Genomic DNA, 18,512 nt, shown 5'->3' with positions numbered 1-18,512 from the left:
TAAAGATTCTCTTATCTCTCTTTTGATGCTGTTCTCATTTACTTGCAGATAATTCTGCCCTTTTTTTTTCTGATATTATCCAAATATAAACCTTACTTGGACCCTAATTCCACACTCTGACTGTTTTTTTTCTGACACATTCTCCTCTATATTTTCTAGTGTAGGCTGTCTAATCTTCTGTTCTGTTTCCCTTTCTTAATAATTTTTTTCTGATTAATTCTCGTTAATACCTACTTGTCTGAATCTCCACATTTTTGGGAGGTGAGGTTTACAATACCCTGACTCCATATTATTTGCTCCCATCTATCCTTGATCATGATTCCAAGAACCACTCTGAGGTCCACTGTCATTTCTTCTCTGCCTGTCACCCTTCAATTGTTTTCACCACAAGCTCTGTTAGCCATTTTGAAAAAAATAAGCAGCTTTGACCTGCCATTATGCTTGCCTGCATCACCATTCACATTTTCTATTGTTCTTTATGTGGTATTCACAATTGCTTGAAATCTCAACAGCATCATTGAATCACCGAGGTTTGAAGAGACCTTTAACATCATCAAGTCCAACCACTAACCCAGCACTACCACTGTAACTCCTAGAACAATAAACTACGTCACCCAACATCAGATCCAAACACTTCTTAAACACCTCCAGGGATGACTGCACCAACTCCCTGGGAAAGCTATTCCAATTCCTGACACCCCTCACAGTGAATTTTTTTCTAATAGCTTATCTGAATCTCACCCGTTTCAACTCAAGACAATTTCCTCTCGTTCTCTCTTCAGGCTCAGCAGAAGAGACCAGCAACCACCTCACTGCAGCCTTCTTTCAGGGAGTTGTAGAGAGGAATGAGGTCTACCCTGAGCTTCTTGTTCTCCAGACTAAACAAACCCAGCTCCCTCAGCCATTTCTCATAAGACATGTTCTCTAGACCCTTCACAAGCCTTGCTGCTCTTCGGATATGCTTCAATACCTCACAGTGTTATTTTCAAGTGAGGTGCCCAGAACTGAGCAGAGTACTTGAGGTACAGTCTCACCAATGCTGAATATAAGGTGAAAATCATTGCCCTGGTCCTGCTGTCTATGCTATTCTTGATACAGCCCAAGATGTCATTACTTGGGCACACATTGGCTCATATTCAGCTGGTGGTCCACCAACACCCTCAGGTCCCTTTTCTGCTGAAAAGCCCCCAAGCCACTTCTTCACCAACTAGTAGCACTTCATGGGGTTGCTGGGACACAAGTGCTAGACATAGCATTTCACCTTATAGAACCTCGTGCAGTTGTCCTCAACCCAATGACTGAGTCTGAGAAGCCTTCCTACCTTCAAGCAGATCAACACCCCCATACAGCTTAGTGTCATCTGCATATTCACTGAGGGTGCACTCAATCCCCACATCCAGATCATCAAGAAGAGTGTTACGTAGGACCAGTCCCAAAACTGAGCCCTGGGGAGCACAGCTAGTGACTAACAACCAAAAGGATGTAGCACGACAACTCTCTTGCCCAGCCATACAATCAGATTTTTAGCCATCAAAAAGTCAGCCACCCAAGCCACAAGAAGCCTATTTTACAATGTCAAATGCTTTACTGAAGTCTGGACAGACAAAATCCACAGCCTTTCCCTCATCTGGTAAGCAGGTCACTTTGTCATAGAAGGTCAGATGGGTCATGCAGGACCTGCCTTTCATAAATCCACACAGACTGTGCCTGATCCCCAGGATGTCTTCCATGTCCTAGGTAATGGTACTCAAATGTCTCAAACCCTTATGTCCCCACATTTAAAGAAAAAAAGAACAAACCCTAACGTCTTCCCCTTTTTGCAAAGTCATGAAATTACTTTATTCTTCTCCAGTTCAGTTCCCACAAATTATTCCACAAACTAGATCTCCCATTCATTAATCAACAAGAGCGGTCTTTAACAAAAGGTAGTGAAAGAAAACCTAAGATTCACAAGGAAAACTGAAAATCTTTGCACTGCAGGACCTCCTATGCAAATAGCAATCAGGGCAAAAAACCAGAAACAAGTGCTCAAGGGTAACCTGTCTTTTCACAGCCCCATACAACCATCCCTAATTCTATCAGTTTTTGAAAGTTTATCACAGAACAGAAAGTTTCACATACATATATACATAATGAAACTCCACTGAAATTATGTCTGTTGTGTTGGGGAAAAAAAAAGGCAATTAAAAACAACAAAGCAAAATTCTGACAACACAGCCTCATTTAATTTAAGCAGAGGAAAGGTTGCAAATGTTCAGAGAGCACCTTTGAAATAAAGTAATGCAACCACTATTCAAATGAATAGCACAATAGAGCATTGTGTGTAATGATATATTTCAACATCCAACATGTTAATTTGAATTATCCTCCAAGCTGCATTATGTAACTGAATCAAAGTGTGAGGAAATAACCAAATGGATATTTAATAAATAAATTAAAAAAATAAACACGAAAAAGACTTTTAAGGTTTTTCACTTCACCAGAAGGTATATTTAAGGTCTTTTTCTAAAGACTTGTTTCTTGTTCAAAATTATTAGCAAAGGTAAAATATTAAAAATGGAAATGTACTAGCTCTAGCTGAAACATCTTCCATATTTCTTTTGAGCCACACAGGTAATTATTTACAAAGGGCAGAAAAGAGCTGAGGAACAGAAAACTATATCCATCAATATAACTAATTTTTACTTTATATTCTATCCAGAGTTAGGAAAATTCTTTCCCAAGGAAAAACATAACCCCTCACCACACCATATTGAAGTCCTGTGAAGACATGTTTTACATTATTACATAATCTTTTACTTGCCGTTAATATCCCAGAATAAAGCTAGATTGACATTTCAGCTAACATATGGCCTATCAAGAAAAAAGGATGAGAAGCAGAGAAATCCCTCATAATTGCTGGACCAGATTCATGATTGATATTAAAGTAGAAAGATGTAATTTTTTTCCTCTGGACACTTATACAATTACTGTACTGTAAAGCCTCAAGCCCCACTCTTTGGGATTGAAAAAATGTACTCTTCCAAATGGCATGTGAACAGTACAATTTGCCTTTCGGCAGTATTTAAAATTACCACATATTCTTCCTATATTTCATTATGCTATAAAAAAACAGCAACTCTGAAGCTATTGTGGAACAATTTTTTTGGCCATATTGCCAAAGGAAGCCAAATAATACAATAAAGAATACAGTCAAGAAAATACAAAAATTTGAGAAGTAGTGCTTTTGCTACATAGCACTGATCATCAATGACTGCCAATAATCGATGTTTTTAATTAGCCATATTTATCACGTCATATATATATTTTCTTTCTTATATGCATTCTTCATGTTCATGCATATACCATGCATGTAGCATATACAACACAGTATGATTAGGTACAGTAAACTAGTTACTAAATAAATATTTTTAATTTGAACAAGAAAAATTGTTGGCTTTTCAAGTACTGGAGAAGAATGCATAAAGATTCAGAAATTTTCTAAAATTAAGTGAATCACACAGTAATTCTCTTCAAATGCAAATTTCTTATTTTATTTCATACCAGACTATTTAAATGGCACATTCACGGTCTCATGAACAGACCTGAAAGGTCAAAGTAGAAGTCTGGTCATTAGTTACTGAAAGGTTAATGCAATAACTTGACATTGCATCCCCTGAAAGACATTTTGAGGAGATGCTTTAGCTAACACAGTGCCCTTTATAAATTTACTCCACTATTTGCTTTGGGTCTGAAATATGAAGCTCACTTACTAAGAGTATAACTATAATTTATCCCTGTCCTGATGGCAGGTGGTTCTCTATACCAAACACACTAAAAAAAAAAAAGGCCACAGTGCAAGCATGTCAAAACAGGAATCTAAAATGATTGAAGATACACAGGAAAAAATGGAAGTCAGAAAAAAAAATATTGCTGAAAACTTTCAGGTTTCTCATGAAGGCATGATGGAAGTGGAGTCCAAACATATAAAATACATGGGACTAGAAGAGAGATTACAAATGACCAAAATAAAAGTCTGTGTATGATCAGATTTGTTCTTAAAATAGGGAGATTTCTAACAAATTATATGGGAAAAGCATTAGAAAGAGGAAGTGATTTTGCAAAAGTAAGTATGAAATTGCATTGAATTGGATTAAATCTGTATTTTTTCCTAACACTTTGTCTCAAAATGGATTTTGGGATGGAGCTTATTTATGCTGTTCCTTGTTTTCTCTTTTTTATAAGAGAGAATAAAATATATATTTACTTTAAAAAAATTTAAAGGTAGAAGCATCTTTCTTTCGTGTCCTAATCTAGAATGTAAAAAATGCACAGCTTCCTCTTAACAAATCTTGTTTGCCTCAAATACAAAAATAGAGACCACTCACTGATTTGCATTAATGCTTCTCCAAGACTGCTGTTCCTCTACTTGTAATGCATCTGCATTTGAATGGATCCCAAAAATCAATGAAGGATTATTCTAAGCACAACTGCGATAAAGGGCTTTTCCTTAAGGCCTTTTGGTATGCAGTGGAGAGGTACAGTATCTCCATATTGTGAAAACTTGGGATGAGACCCGGAGGCTAAGAGGCACTTAACAATGTAGGCAATTTTATTTCCCTTGTAACATTTTAAAAAGGATCTTTTGAGAAAATAATAGTATATTTGTTATGCAGAAGGAGTTGTTCCTGGAAGATGTCTTTACTCTTAGGGGGAGGACGGTGAGAGAAATGAAGCAAAGTGAAGTATCCCTTGTAGGCATGAAAAAGCATCAACAGCAAGTCATTACTGTGATGCTCAATGCACTTTAGCCAATTCTGACATCAACTTTTTTGCAGAATACAAACAAAAATATTATTTGGCTGACTATCTAAAAACAACTTTTAAACTTAGATTCTAAAATTAGTTCACTGGGGGAAAAAAAATGTTATACAATTTTACTCATTTAAAACAGTTTATCAAACACAGGAGGTTACTTCAAGAATTACAAACAGAGTTAGACAATAAGAGATTATTCAAGTGCAGGAATTTAATGTAGTGATTTATTATTTACTAAGTGTTTTGATGTCTGAATCCTGAAAAAGTAATCAATACATAAATACGGATGTGCACACATACATGCAACTCTTACCTTAACCAGAGGCTGAGATTTGGTGTTATTCAATTTTTTATCCTGAAGTTCAAATGTTTTTGTCCCTCCAAAAGACCAACCACCATATCTGATAATAAAAATTAAACAAAAAGTTATCTGCCTTAAGCTCTGCAGTTTTCTTGCAAGGGTAAAGTTAAGATAGCTACACTAATGCTTTATTTTTCAGCTGAAAGTAAAACTTCACTCCTCACAAACTCCTTCTTTGTTAAAAAGAAGGGGGACAATGTAGTTTTTAATCAGGTGAATATTACTGGGGTTTTTTCCAGGAAAGGTATTCCCTTAGATAAGAATTATTGCTTTCTGAAAGCTGAAATCTTTGAGCAGCAGGAAGAGTTGTGAGTAAGTGAGGTATTACTGACTTCAGAAGCATCTTGTACAGCTTTATTTCTTCCTAAACCATTCATATATTAGCTCAAATCTTTAATCCAAAGATGCTTGCCTCTATCAAATAAGATGCCCCTTCTTTTAATATATAAGTGGCTAACACTTTCTTCTCCTCGATAAAATCATACATGGTCTAATATTTCCACTTACATTATCAGCAGTGGTTGAGTTGTAAAGGCACATAAACAAATTTCAAAATACAGCAGATAACCTCTATTGCTGATATCACAGAATATAAAGTATTGCCAGGGGCATACCAGCCCATTTTACTTCAAAGAAAATATTAATTGGAGCATAGCCACCTCTATTTGATTGATTCTCTGAGGAATGAAAATTGTTCACCTGGTTTAGATATGCATCTCTGAGATGCTGATATAACTCACTATGTGAAAGAAACTCCAGAGTCTGCCTAGAGGAGATCATCATGCAGCTGCTGGAGGAAGTTCTGAGATGTCACCATTGAAGGCCTTTCACATTACCTTGAATCACAGCCTAACTCTACACCTTGATAACAACCACCAAATAATACCAATGACCCTTTGTATTCTCAGTGAAAAATATCTATGTTTTGGATCAGGAAGGACTATGGGGTTTATACACAAAGTTTAAGCAAAGTTTATACACAAAGTTTAAGCAAATTTTATACACAAAGGTTAGACATTTTAAGGTTACCTTGTTTTGTTGGAAGACCTCACTAAATACTCTTCCACAGGGAACCCTGAAAGATTATGCAAAATATGTCCTTTCTTATTCTTCACATAGGGAGCAGAGGTATTGAAAGTTGGGCATATCTGAAAAAAAGTATACATAAAATAAGTAAAGCACTTCCTAAAAGTAGTGGCACTACATTTGGCCTTATTTTTAGATTCTGATGTAGATTTTACAGTACTTTTTACCTTAATATGCCTTTCCCAGCTTTAGCAGATTTTCAATAAATTATGAATATCTTTATCTTTATAAGGCAGCTCAAGAGATTGTGCCACCTACACATTAGAAATCCCTTTGATTTCCCTTGCAACCCTGTCAGTCAGTTTGTTTTGAAAACATCAAAACTTGTATATAAGCTTAGGAATGTTTACAGCAATGAAAAAGGCAAGACTGCTTTTTATTTGTTTTCCTGAGAAGAAACACAAAATAGGCATCAGATAAATATGAGATAAAAGCAAAATTCTAATTAATATTATAAGCTTCTAAAAATCTCATTGATGAGGTGAAGAGAAGAATAAAGGAAGATGTCTTCTAATGATTCATTGGGGCATTCTCACAACCAAAGAAAAGGTGACAGATATTAGACTCAAGTATATCAGAAGCTTTACAAAGCACTTTATGCCAATCAAATAAAAATTAATGCTTATTTGATGTCTTAAATCTACAGCAAATAAAAATTCACTCTCAAAGATTGCTGTTACATAGCTCACAGATAGAAGTTCTGCCTCTGCTGTCAAGTGATTTCTTTCCGTTTTCATGGTTAATAAACCTCTCTGTGAAAGTTCCCATTTGTATTTTATTCAACCTTCTTGTATTTTAAGTCTCTTTAGTATTAGAGGCAAACTTAATCCTCATCCAGAAAAGTAAAAAATAAGCTTCCTCCTTCCATTTTTCCCCAAATTGTATTGCTATATTTCATATGAAATTCTTATTCTAAATAATTATATTTTTTTAAACAAAATAAACTTCTTTTGGTAGGCTATTCCCTTTTGGGGAAATACATTTGTCACCTCAGACACAGTTTCATATTTTTGTTTATTACTCAACTCAGAGCAAGGCAGCAGGAAAAATAATACATTTAAAAGGTCAGAAATTCTTTATGTTTTTCAAAATCAATCATTTATTGAAGTCTGTTGTATTTTGAAATCCAAAATCCAAACCAAAAGAAAACTCCAACAATTAAATCTCATTTATGTGTAAATTCCCTACTAGGTTCTATCAGCTAGGTTCACCCACCCTTCCCTTTGAAAGTAGGTAGTCTTACAGATGTTATGGAAGTGTTATGTTATAACCATGTTTTACATGGAAGTGTTTCTTAATCAGAGTCCTATAACATATTTAAAGTAAGTTGCATCTGCTGAAAACAGTTCAGCTGTCTCTGATCCTGTTATTTCAGATCAATCTATAGTCATTTCTAGTGCACATATGTATATAAGCATATATTTATATACATATAAACAAGAAAATTGTGTACCATTTCATTGGGTAAAACAGAAATAAATCTCCAATCATAACAAAGTTGGACACTTGAGGATTTATTTTCTCATCACTTTCACCAGCCTTTCAAAAATAGCAGCCAAGGAATTAGAAGTAATATGCACACATACATTTTTCACATACATAAGTAAATATAAAATTACATACCTCCTGTTCAGACATACATCTACATGAATCCTCAGGTGACATAGATTCTGTCTGCCAGCATGAATTATTTTTTCTAATGGGAATAAACATAATAAAAATTATAACTAGGAAATGAAAGGGATATGTCACTTAACAAAAGAAATCCAGAGTAATGACCAGATCTGGCATTGTAACACCTCCTTAGCATGTGATCATAGCAGCAGCTGTGTCTAGAGTGATACAAATTTTACCCACTTTTATCAAAGTTGATTTATTAAAAATATTTATATAGGCATCAAATGAGCTTCATGTCTCATATTTGCAGGAGTTATTAAAGCATTGTCACCACTTCATTCCTGAATTTGGAAATCTAGAATGCTTCCAAACAAATATTTTATTTATTGTATATTCATCCCTCATATGGACACCAGGCTTGATCAAAATCATCCTGAAATTAATCAGAAAGCTGCCACTGACTTTTAAGATGTATGGATCAGACCTTTAACAGTAAAGCCTACTTTGTTCTTCACCTGGATGCCAACTCCTTTATCAGAAACAATTTGTCACTAACTCCATGCTGCCAAAAAAAGGCTAAGATAATCCATTACACAGAAAGAAAAAAAAAATGTAATGTTCAATATTCAAATTAAGGAAATAGTTACATTAGTTACAATTACCCATGTCGTGAATGCATGCATCTGTGGTCCCAATCAGAGAAATATCCCAGTAGAACCTGAGAAAGTTTTCCTAGGTTACCATCTTCAGTGCTGTTTAGAGGGCCATAGGGGTATAAGGAGTGAAGGGGAAAGAAAAATAAAAAAAGAAAATAAAGACATGTTAATATATCAAGCTGTATTAACCTTCAGTCTCAAGGTCCTATGTATTTTCCAAGAAATTAAAGGCCAATAAAATCTATCCATAGGAAACACACCAAAATAATCTCAGTTAAAAAACACTGTGAACATGTAAAGAAAATTCATTACAATTATGGCTAAACAAATCTCAACATCTACCCATAGGCATCCTTCTCCTTATAATCATGCATTTCAAACGGTTAGCATTGCTAGAGTGTTTTTATCTTATACACAAATTTATATTATATTTATAAATTCAAACAGCATCTTGCTATGTTCATCTGTATATTTGCACAGTAGAGAAAATGACTTATATGTATGATTAGCACTGTATATAGATTAGCTCTATAGATACTGCACACTAAAAATATAAATAAATAAATAATCTAGTTAGTTTCAAATCTGGACATATAGAAAATAGGTAGAGTAAAAAGAGCAGCAGTCTTTGTAAATACTGTGCAGCATTTTCAAACCCAATAATTGTTTTGAGAAAATAACTTGTTTTGAAGCGTGCAAAGGCTCGTGCAAATATGCATGTTAAATACACTTGTTCATTTACATATAAATGGTCATGGCTGGTATTGATTTCAGTTCAATCTTCTCCAAAGTCTTTGCCCTTTCTTCCAGAAAATCCTTCACACAAAGCCTTTCTAATTTTATCTTTCCTTATAGTAATCTATAAAAGTGTACTAAACATCTATAAAAACCCCAAATAACTATTCTAAAAAGTAACCTATCATTCTTTCTAGAATACAAGAAGGTCTTTACAATAGGAAAACTCAAGGGTAAAGATCCCAGAACCCTGGATATTGGTGATGATGGAAGAGCCCTTTACCTAAAGAAGGATTCTGCATTGTCATAAAGTCTTGGTGTCAGCTTGAGAGAAGGATAATCAATAGCCAGAGGCTTCACACTAAACAAGGCCATTGCCAGTGCAACAAAGAGGATGGGCAGTAGCACATTTGACAGGCTTCCTCTCCAGTCTCGCCTTGTATGGTGAAACCTCTTCATCAGAAGGGCAACAATCTGTGTGAGAACAAGGTGGGCTCCACGCACACTTGAGGCTCCCGCAAGTGAAATATCTAAGTGAGACAAAGAGAACAACACTTTGACAAACACTAGAAACCAAACTGAACTTTTACATGCTATTTTGTCAAATACAGAACATAATATTCTTTTAGCTCTTATAAAAATCAAACTACATAAACCTAGCATGCTCTCCAGAATGGAAGAGAATAGCCCCATACCACATCGCTTTCAAGTATAACCAATTAACAAATTACCTCTTCCTGTGAGGGAAAACAGATATTCAATTAACACATCTCTTTAGGTTCCCATGCACAACTAATAGCTTACTGAATACTATTTTCCCTATGTGTTGGAAAGGATGGATAAATATAATTGCCTGGCAAAAGATTTACGATAGTACAGCCAGGATGAAAACAATCCCCCCTACTGGCTGGACAATGCCCTTACCTACAGATAGGTCCAAAGGTCAGATGGACTGTTCCATCTCAACCCCCAGAATCTATGGTTCATCCCACACCTGTAACCCTCCCCTGAAACATCAGGTGTCTGTGACCCCATTGACCCAAGTCTTGTTCCAGCCCACCTTGAAGCCCCCTGATAAAGGGTCTCCAAGGAGCCAGAGGCCCTCTTGGAACTTCCCCTCCTCTTGGAACTTCCCCTCTCTTGGATCTTCCCCCCTCTCCTAGAGCATCCTCTCTACCCCTTGTCTCTCCCCTCCCCTGTCTCCTCAGGCCTGGTCACGTGCTGTGTCTGGCAGCTCCAAGCAAGACCTTTCACCATCCCTAATAAACCTGATATTCTAAGAGCAGCCTTCAGAGATCTCTCGTCTCCATTCATCAAAGCCATCCTGGAGCACAGTGTTCTCCACACCTCGGTATTCCCTATGGTCCTGCACTTGATTTGTCCTATGGTTTGTCCATTCCTTGTGCATTGCCACCTTTGTTCCTGGAAAAATTACTCTGATAAACATGGCCTGTATTCACACTAATGTCCTGATCTACCTTGACTGGAATCAGCAGCAACTTCTCCACAGAAATTTCAATGGATCCTATTGAGAGCATCACAGTTGCTAGGCCCATTGATTCTCATAAAAGCATTCCATTTATTTCCCAGCTCATATGGGACTGATAAAATGTTCATATTTGTTAGTCAATTCAGTTTTCAGAGGTCATGGGCTGTCCTTCAGATTCACATGGCAGGGTGTCCACCGCTTATTAACATCTCAAAAATCAATTGGTTTCCAGATAGACTCTCCCTTAATTTTATTTTCTCATTCTGTCAGATATTTGTGAATCACAGCAATCACTCTGCCTCCATTTTAGCCCCTAATGCCTTTTAGGTATGTGCAGGTTCTTATCAAACTCTCTGGCCTGTGGCCTTGTCCACTTGAATGTCCTTCAACCTCTTTCCTTCTTCACATCATAACAGTGTCTGACATATTTACTACCACAGGCATTTGTACCATTGCAAGACTGAACAGCCTGTTTATTACAGTGCTCAAAGTCATGCTATATTTTATGAACACTTGTGATTTGACTCTTATTACCTTCCCTTCTGAGTATTGACAACACTCTAACCATTTAAACAGTTATGTTTATGGAAGTTCTCAAGTAACCTCAAATTAATTGTCCTTAGAACAGTTTTTTTCTGAGATAACAGAATTTTAATCCCAGACCCTTTGTATTGTTCTAAAAAAGTATTTTTAGCCAAGAAGTGAGGCAAACAGAGAGAAAAATTAACCAGATAATAAGCCAAATTTCTGACCATGGTTATTGAACAAACACCTCAAATTCTACACACATTACTCCAGGTAAATTCAGGTTAATCACCCTCAGTCCTGGGAAGGTCACACACCTAATGTGTGATATGACTCCCAGGATATGAAAATTACTAGCAGGATATGAAAAACAAGAAATAACCAGGAATAAACATAATACATTTGAACTGTGTTACCTGAGAGCTCAGCATGAATACAGGACTAGTTTGGTGAATGAAGGATGAGCAGTGTGTGCTGTTTATTTTGATTTAACAAAGCCCGTGACATGATTTCCCACAGTCAAATGGAGTGTGGAGGGGAACAAGGACCACTGGCTGGACCGACAGTCTCTGCCCTGTAGGCTGGGAACAGGGATCCTGGATCCAACTGAGGAGCAGCTAGTTAGTTGGGGTGTCTCTTGGGGGCAAAGATGAGCAAAACACTGACTAACAATACCTTTTAATACAGGTGTGTGTGCAAACTCACACCTGGAGGGGATCCACCCTGTCTGGAGTCACCTTTCTGTCAGGCACTGGGGACAAGGAGAACCTCCTGGCTCCAGAAGCAGCTCTCTGGCAGCACTTAAGAACCCTAGTAGCATCAGGTAGCAAAATCTCTGCTCAGGGAAAGGACAAGTTATAACAGGCACCAGCAAGTACCTGAGAAATTCTGATATCATAAATCAGGAAAATAAATTTCACAGTGAAGACAACAATCAAAACTCAAGACTGGTCTGGACATTGCACTAAGTAACCTGCTCTTGACCTGCTTGACCTGTATTTTCAGCATTAATATTCACTGATTTTAACAGACTATAATTAATTATTTTGAGGGTTATTTTGGGGGGAAATTCCAGTATTTATTCCTTTAACTCTGCAAATTAATTTTATTTCTTTTTTCCCCAGAAAATCCCAGTGAGCAGAAATTCTCTCTTTAAGGCACTCTAATCACAGCCATAGCTTGCTAATTTGACAACTAACACAAATGGGATTTAAGGTTTTGAATCTGTAGAGAGTAAAAGTAGCTTCAGAATTCAGAATCTGATTCAGCTTTCAAGTGCTGTGATCAAGAAGAGTTACTTTAGGCTTGAAATTTTTTGTTCTCTAAATTGTTCTCCAATTTACAGGAGTAGGAGACACTCTTGTTAATTTTTTTTTTTTTTAAGAAATCTTCTTAGGAATGTATTAAGTTCTTCACATTATCATGGTAAGACTATCACAATACAGAAATTGAGACACTCAGAGGCAGAAAAAATTTCAAGGTATGAGTGTCTTTAGACTAAAACACACCCAGTAAGTACTTCCAGCTTAACATTCCTGAAACTGTAAAGTATAACACGTCTCATTTATCTAAGTAGCAAAATGCCAGAAAAGAAGCACAGAATTAGATATTTTTTGTAGTCCCAGACCTGCTTATAGATCATTAACAGGAGATGTGAATGAAAGAGTCTTCAAAATATTTGACCCTTTGAATCTCTGAAAGGCAACTATGACATCTACTTTCTGGGGATAGAAAGGGAAATCAGAGCTGCCATCCATTCTTTTTTCTTGACAGAGCAGAGATAAATTATAAAAACTTAATTCAGCTTGCCAAAGGAAGGGAAATTGCCACCATGAATATAAATAATTGTTTATTTTGTCTAGTATCCTGACTCTTACTCAATATTCATAATGCCAATGAGCCAAGACACACCTCAAGAAGAAGCAATAAACTATTATAGTGGAAGTATATGCTTAACTGCTTGACTCAGGCACTTTAAAGTGATTTATCTTTTCTAAAATCTCATATGTTTACTGTTAAAAATTCTAATTGAAAAGGGTGCCAAATATCTTTATGAATTATCTTAAATTTCCATCTTTGTGACCTTGAATTCTGTCATTTCTTTGTGTTTCAGGTACAAAACAAAATTCTTGTTTATTTGTTTTGAATTTATTCTATTTGATGATACCGGATGAGCTCTTAAATCTTGCTTTAGGAGACAGGTTATAGAAGTTTTAAATCCATCTTCTGCATAAATAATCTCAAACTTTCACTCTCCTCTTATAAAAATCTTTATACTCCTAATCAACCTTGCTGCTTGTCTCAAACCTTATATTGACACGGTATCAGTCTCAAAATATAATGTGTTCAGTGTAGCTGTCTATCTGATGTTGAAACACTACTGATTTATATTATAGTATTATACATGCTTGTACTGATCAATTTGTTTTCTTTATGCATCATACCCCTTCATCTGACTGCAGCCACACTGTGAAAAGTAGCCTGCATTGGGCTTTACATAATAGATTCAATACGGCTTTCAAGATTCCCAAGCTATTAAATCACTCTTTCAACTAGAATCTAAAGAACTAATTTTTGCTCCATAAAGCTTGTAAGTAATTCACCACCTACCTCTGGTATGTATGTCAGGGTGTATAAAACCAGCATACATTTATGGGAAAACAGCTTCTGATTATCACCGAGAATCATAAAGGCTAGAAGACAGGACCAGCTGACCTCTCTGTTATGAAGTCAATTTTTATGCAGAAAGCTTATGAAAATATCCTCATTAATAATTTAGATCACAGAATTAAAAACCTGACCCAAGTGTTAGAAGCTGTCTTGCTTGACTTACAATTGCAATTATCCACCAGAAGTGCAATTATGTCCACAATTAATTTGTACTTCCCAATTCATCCAGACTCTCCTTTGTATTACAGGCAAGACTTTTGCTAGTTTCCAATACATATAGGTTAATATTAGGTACAGGGAAACAGAACAAGGCCTAAAATCCAGAAACAAAAATTATCAAAATCCTTGCCTATAGACTACTCTAGAATTAGGAACAGCAAAAATTATTGTATAAGTCTCTAACTTGGTCTTAGATTATCCTTTTCTCCTGTATATTTCACTTCTAGAAAACAATGTAATTCTAATGTTTTTCATAGTGCAGAAGGAAAGATGGATTATGCAATAGATAAACAAACAGTCAGGAGCATACATTTTCAATTCTACTTCTGTCACTTTGGCTTTTAGGCAAGTCATTTAGCAGAGGTCCAGATTTTGGGAAGGTAATACCTGGAGCTGCAATACCCTGGCAAAACAGTTGAGCTAGCTCATACAAAACTGGTTGCATTCAGAGGCAGCACGTATTTATTGGTTTATCAGAAGTTTTGTGCCGACAAGTAGTTCTAAGCTGAGCAAGTGAACTGACATCATTCTGCATTTCAGCACACACCATACTTGGCCCAGAGGTGGTGTTAGCCCACCAATCTGTGCACAACATTTCATTAGAAGATAAAAAAATGTTCTTCCTCCTATTTCACATTTTTCTACTCATTATACAAACTATTATTATATTTTTTTTTTTTCAGAAGGATGTAGAAGACAGATTTTAATGTGGGGAATGTGAATAAAAGGCACTTTGATTGTGTAAAGTATAAAGGGAATATATCTGGTCTGTGTTTCATACAGTGTCTGATTCTTGCTTATGTCTAATGGAGTAAAGAGTCCTCTCTATCCAAAACTGATCAGAAAAATATTTATTTTGAGGAGAATTTCATGAGAAAAGTTGCCTTGGGGCATTTTTAGATATAAATCCTCCTATTTCTCCCCTCAGGCTATTTTTAATTTTAGGCATTGTGAATATTTCTTTTAAAACATTGATTAAAATTGTTTCTGTTTTAATAATTTCCTGTTTAAGAGTTTCTCCCTACTCCACAGATATTGATTAATCCAATTAAGTAACATTTTTGAATGGAAAACATATGGGGTTGTAATTAAAAATTTAGCTTTACATTCTGAGTGCCAGATCCCAAAATAGTATTCCGCATAGGCCTAAAGACCTTTTAGACAGAGTAATAGAGATCTAGGCAACTGTAGAGTTTATCAATAGAATTAACATGTTTTAAAGCCAAGGAATTGGTGTCTGTCACTCCCCAACCTTGTAAAGAACCCCCTTCACAACTCAGAGCTCCTAAGCTCTTTTCCTCAAGCCAGACAGTTGACTGATTAGACAATTTCCTTCCTTTATCTAAGATAGTATTCTTGTTCAAGATTTGGCATGCTTAATATTTTATTGTACTGAAGACCACTGAAATGATAGTGTGAACAATACATCTGATTCCTATTGAAAAATCAAGAACCAGTGTAACCAAAAAATGTGCTGTATACTATCACTGAAGAAGCTCCAACATCCAAATCTCACAATCTAAAAACCTGTCCCTAGAAAGAATTCTAGCAAACTCATAAAGAAGCCTCTTTAAGCTTTTTATTATTTTTTATTTCCTAGAATAAGGGGTATGAACAAAAGTTCATTCACTTCGGAAAAGAATGGGGCAAAGTCCCTTCAAACTTTTCACTATATTTAAAAGAAATACATCCTAAAATCAGGCCTAAACAGAGTAGGAATTATCTACTCCCAGCAATGTGTAAGGGGGTGAAGAACTGGTGGGATACAATTGCACTTAAATCTTAGAGGGAGAAATGCTTTACAGTACCCTCACACCTGACATGTTGGAGGGGAGATATATCTGACTTTCACTAGTTAAATGAAAGAAAGAAGTGTAAAGTGGGTTTGTGCAGAAGAAAAGTTAAATATCCAGGTGTTAGAGAGCAAAAGGCCTTCATCCATAAAATAATTTTCTTTACTCTTACTTGCTACATTGTTATTCAACAGTGACAGAGGTGTATCTAAGCAAGATTATTTGATCCTGGACATCACTTTGCAGCCAAGATTTTCATTCAGGTTTATCACAGGGTGTAGACGCATTGTACAAATAACATAAGGCACATTATTAAGTGGCAATAGAAAATACAAGTCCAAACAAGGACAATGAATCTGATGAAGGGCCTGGAGCACAAGTCTTATGCAAAGTGGTTGAAGGATTTGGGGTTGCTAAGCCTGCAAACTAAGGAGGCTCAGGGGTAACCTTACCATTCTCTACAACTCTCTGAAAGGAGGCTGTAGCCATGTTGGGGTCAGTCTCTTCTCCCAAGAAACCAGTGACAGGACAAGAGGAGTCTTAAACTGCACTAGGGGAGGTTTAGGTTGGACATTAAGAAGAATTTCTTCACAGAAAGTGTGATGAAACATTGTAATGGGATGCTCAAGGAGGTTGTGGAGTGACTGTCCCAGAGGTGTTTAAGAAAAGACTGGATGTGGCACTCAGAGCCATGGTCTAGTTGATATGGTGGTGTTAGGTCATAGATTGTATTTGATGATCTCTGAGGACTTTTCATTTCTAAATGATTCTGTGATTCTGATTTTGTAAATTTATTAACCAAAATATGAGCTCCACTCTTTTCTTATTATTTTGTTGGGAGAGGAGGGACTGTTAAAACAAGGAATTTTCAGCTTAAAGTTTCACATGAAATATGACTCATACAAACACTTCAAGCACCAACCTAAAATACTCTGCTCCTCTTGGACCTTAACCCTACCATGGGATAGTTTTGGGATAGGTAACTAGCATACTGGGAAATAATTAAAATTAGGACTAATTTTTGAGTACTGAATAACCCAATTGAAGGGAACACATAAGGATACACAACAAGATAGCTCTCAAAATAACCTGAATAGAGTACATGACCTAGATCCTCAAGAGCTCATTAAATGCAGCAAATGACTATTCCTGTCCTCCAAACTCTCCAACTTTTATAGCATTTACAATGTGAACTTGATCAGAATCCCTACCTGAATCTACTTTTTCAACATCCAACCACCATCACATATGCTGCTGCAAAGATCTACAAAATAGTCAGAACAGATTTTAAGTGTAAAAAATAATACAACTCAAGGTCTTTATTTTGTCTCAAGGCATAACATAGCCTCATTCACATTATGAATATCATCCATTAATTTCAATAATTTGCATTTTCTCAAAGTTAGCACATACTAGAGATATGAACAATAGATGAAGAGATGAGCACCACAGAATGCAAGGAAAATATTTCTTCACAATTATAAAAAGTAGATTAAAACAAAAAATTAGATTCTAGTTTTCCCTTCCTTTATATGTTTACAATCACAGCTACTTATAGCCGACATAATTCTATTATATGAAATATTAATTTAGGTATGTGAAACACCCATTCAAGTCAGAAAGAATGTAATCCAGCCTCTTTAATTAACATATAACTAATACTCACATGCCTACAGAATTGCCTGACTGTTTTAACCCTCTATTTAATGCAAGAATACTCAATCTCATATCAATGCAAAAAAAAATAAATATTAAGCTTTGTCATCACTCATATTAAATAACAGAAAATCTTCTAAAAGTAAAAGTGCCACACCATGTGTGGTAGTAGTAAAAGTGTAAAAATGCCACAACATGTGTGGTAGTAGATTAGAACAGATGTGCATCACAACCATACTCTAAATGTAAATTTTAGGAAGCAAGAAAGTCCAAATGGAATTTAGCAAGTAAATAAAATAGTCAGGAAGACAATGATCTGAAATCTCTGCTTTTAATTTGTGGACCTGCTTTACACTCTTGCCTTCCCAAACCTATTTTTCTGTTTTATCTACTCATTGCATTCAGTCTTAAAACTAGACTGCAAGCTGTCAGAGGTGGTAAGGGCCTGGGTTTTTATTCTCACTATTAGTCTGTAGGGTGTCTGGAACAACAGGGCATGACTTTAGATTGGGTTTCCAAGGCACCATGGCTCATACAATAAACAATAATAGCTACCACAGCAGCTAGGAAAAAAAAACACACATGTTGCTGCTCAAGTATGAGCTGGTGTCAAAACACCCCTTGTTTTCACTAGTGTGGAAATAGGCAGAAATGTAGCCATAGCAGAAACCTGACTGAGCATATATTTATTTGGAAATGTAACACTTCCAGGTTATAAAAGCACTGCCATTACTTTCAATTAAGGGAATTAATTTTCTAGTGTAAAATACTGTTTCATTGCCTTCTCCAGCCATAAGAATACAAACAGTACATGAGCATAATGAAATGGGAAACAATGGTGCTGTCTTCCTGTCCATCACCCTACAGACACCGCGGAGAGCCAAATACAGTTGGTACACTGACAGGCA

The 18,512-nt window shown here is 36.0% G+C and overlaps 1 protein-coding gene across 1 annotated transcript in view; it reads right to left on the bottom strand.

Moving 5' to 3' along the window:
* ABCA13 (ATP binding cassette subfamily A member 13) overlaps nucleotides 1-18,512 on the bottom strand; it is a 175,463-nt gene that overhangs the window by 61,505 nt on the left and 95,446 nt on the right. The window contains exons 36-40 of the mRNA XM_085571713.1: nucleotides 9,536-9,782; nucleotides 8,524-8,613; nucleotides 7,868-7,940; nucleotides 6,188-6,306; nucleotides 5,111-5,198 (exon numbers count right to left, since the gene is read on the bottom strand). Coding sequence (XP_085427839.1) covers nucleotides 5,111-5,198; nucleotides 6,188-6,306; nucleotides 7,868-7,940; nucleotides 8,524-8,613; nucleotides 9,536-9,782 — 617 coding nt within the window. The remainder of the gene's footprint in view (nucleotides 1-5,110; nucleotides 5,199-6,187; nucleotides 6,307-7,867; nucleotides 7,941-8,523; nucleotides 8,614-9,535; nucleotides 9,783-18,512) is intronic.

Source organism: Lonchura striata, chromosome 2 (genome assembly GCF_050655825.1).
Source record: "Lonchura striata isolate lonStrDom1 chromosome 2, ASM5065582v1, whole genome shotgun sequence".
Lineage (NCBI taxonomy): Eukaryota > Metazoa > Chordata > Aves > Passeriformes > Estrildidae > Lonchura > Lonchura striata.
Note: the sequence above shows the minus strand (reverse complement) of the source record. Positions and strands in the feature narration are given on the sequence as shown.